The 2889-nt window shown below is 38.7% G+C and overlaps 1 protein-coding gene across 1 annotated transcript in view; it reads left to right on the top strand.

Annotated features, from left to right (window-relative positions):
• The window catches only part of LOC104949110 (uncharacterized), a gene marked incomplete at its 3' end in the record, with an annotated part of 5798 nt that extends 3154 nt beyond the window's left edge, over positions 1-2644 (top strand). Inside the window, exon 7 of the mRNA XM_010775390.1 lies at positions 2578-2644. Within this exon, the coding sequence (XP_010773692.1) occupies positions 2578-2644 (67 nt within the window). The remainder of the gene's footprint in view (positions 1-2577) is intronic.
• Positions 2645-2889: the final 245 nt, after the last annotated feature.

Genomic DNA, 2889 nt, shown 5'->3' on the forward strand with positions numbered 1-2889 from the left:
CTTACATGATGCTGAATTTAACTAAACAACATTTAAATAATTGGTTTAAACGGCATAATAATAAGGACGATCGTCCGTTCTGTGATTCTCCAGAGCACACATGTTATGATATTAGGGTCATGCAGAGTGAGATGAGATCGCTGTCCCTTTAAGAGAGAGAGAGAGAGAGAGAGAGATTGTGCATGTGTGTTTGTGGATGGTAGAGCGACAGTGTGTATGTTTCTGGAAGTGAAACGAGGAAGCAGAAAAACAGAGGTCTGTGATGTATTTTGTGAAACAGAAGAACAGCTAAATAAATGCAACAGCCTCCCAAGAAGAGCTCGCCTCTCTCCAGTCATTTAAGCTAAAGTGGGTTATTGAACCTGAAGCTTGCTGCTTCTGCCCTCCTCGACTACGGTCTGGGAGCCGACAGGAAAGTTCAAAACACAGATGGCCAGTCCGCCCCTTTGTAGCATATTATTTCGATGAGAGATGAGCAGATCGCCACTGGGCTTTCAACTAAATACACAGCCACGCAAAAACTGCGGCATTTGCGCGCTCTGGCGGCGGTCTCGTTCAGGATCCGAAAATACAATTTAAATATTTTGCACACTTATTCCACTTATTCCTAGTGTGCCAATGCTGGCACGCGTGCCAGGGGTTGCCGACCCCTGTACTACAGTATTGTTGTTTTATAGTTATTTGTTAATGTATACAACCCAATTTGTGTTCTTTGAAATTGAAAAGGATATTGTGTTTTTTACTTTCGTTGCAGTTGTTTATTTCTTAAGTATAATGAAGGAGAGTTAGCGCTGTTGAAAGGAAGTTGTTGTTGCTATGGAAACAACGTGAAAGAGATTAACGGAGACAAAGTTATATCTACATATAAAGACGGAGAAAGTAAACGATAACGTTTATGGTTACGTGTTAGCACCCCTCGAAGAGGCACAAGCTCTTACGTTGATATTGGAGTTTTCAATAAATTCAATTTGGCAGCCGCAGCGCGGTCGGTAAACATGTAAACAGATAAATGATGCACTGCATTTGTGGTTCCAAGCCAACATTTTGAAAAGTATGTGATGGGTGTGTGCCGTTGTTTTTATAAAACATTTTGAGATTTATGGTTTCATTCGACATGTGTAAATGTTACTTATATGTAATTCTATACATACAGCAGGTCCCTTGATCAATATGTAATTCTATACATACAGCAGGTCCCTTGATCAATTTGAAAACCATTCATATAGTTAGTAATCTCTATTCCAGAAGGTCAACAGAAGGAATATTAAAGTCATAAATCACTGTAAATGACATCAAGATCTTACTGACCTTCTCTGGCATCTGTTTCACTTTCTGTAAATCATGACATTTCTCTTCTTAAACCGCCTTCCCGCGCCGTATGTGGAGTAAAGAATAAAACTGATTAAGCTTTCCATTGGCCTTTTTCAAGAGACTCTAGCCGTTTATGCTTACAGGTAGTCGGATATAAACTCCCATGGACATTAGGTTACTGTACACTATGTCCGGTTTCCTCTTGGAAAGTGACCTATTAATGCGTTTGTTGGTTGGTTAGCTGTCCTCATTATGACCTGTCCATAGACACTCACAAAGGCACACATTCCCATTTATTTCTATGCAACTTTTCAGAATGGGCAAAAGTGTTTTCAGAGGTGGAAGAAGTACTAAAATGTTTGACCCAAAAGTAGAAATACTATGATCTTAAAATGCTTAATAACAAGTAAAAGTCCTAGAAGTACGAGTAGTATAATCACAGTATGCCCAATGGCTTTTTTCACATTATAACTTTAAAATATTGTAGTACTTTGCAATTAAAATACCATTATTCAGTATCATCAACATATACATGTCACATTATTTTAATGATTCATGTTGTTTGTAAGAGTTGCATTTAAAATCCCTTTTATTAAACATGTATATATTTAGCATTACATTGAATTACTTAAAGGTGGGGTAGGTAATTCACTTCAGAAACACTTTTTGTTATATTCCATGGAATGCTCTTAACATCCCGATAGCAATGAATATATGAAATGCTTTGACAATAAATACATAAACAAATGTCATCTGTGGAAGCCGTGGCGCTGTAAAAAGCACGACCAATCATCTGAGCCGGCCCGGCTAAAGCAACTGGATGGCCTACCTGCCCGTCAGCCTTCCATCTGTGCACAAACTTACTCAAAGTATGTTTAAATAGTCAATTACTTGAGTATACTGTATGTACTTTGTACTTTAACTGTGGTATTGATCGTTTACATTTTCACAAATATTGTATTGTCATATTCTCCATTTCTTTTTTTANTTGGTCATGTGCGCGTTGGTGTGTGTTGGAGGAGGGGCTCTGTAAGGAAGTCTGAAGGAAGGGGCAGATTTTTTTCAGCTGTGTATTTTCAAATTCTAGCGCACTCGAGCTGGTTTCTCCATTCTTACCTACCCTACCTTTAAGTAAAGTACAAGTATGTTTAAATAGTCAATTACTTGAGTATACTGTATGTACTTTGTACTTTGACTGTGGTATTGATCGTTTACATTTTCACAAATATTGTATTGTCATATTCTCCATTTCTTTTTTAATCACAGAATCCATAAGATCTGCTGCCTGGAAAGCCTCTCCAAACTGAACATCCTGGATTTACATGACAACCAGGTACTGTCCCCTCACTCTCCTCCCACCTTCATCACGAGTGTGTTTAGTCTTAGTCATTTAGCTGCAGATGCTCTAACTGTAGATCATGATCAACAGCTTCAAGGTTCATCACAGGTGGACGGTCTCTTTCACCTCCTCCGCACAAAAGAGAGGTTTCCTGTGTGAGATGCTAGAGTCAAACAGATATGACAGCAGGAGGCCAGGCATGATAATCTACGTCATTTTAATCTTAGAGCCCTGGACTA

Source organism: Notothenia coriiceps, unplaced genomic scaffold, assembly GCF_000735185.1.
Source record: "Notothenia coriiceps isolate Sejong01 unplaced genomic scaffold, NC01 NC01_scaffold00015749, whole genome shotgun sequence".
In the NCBI taxonomy this organism is placed as follows: Eukaryota; Metazoa; Chordata; class Actinopteri; order Perciformes; family Nototheniidae; genus Notothenia; species Notothenia coriiceps.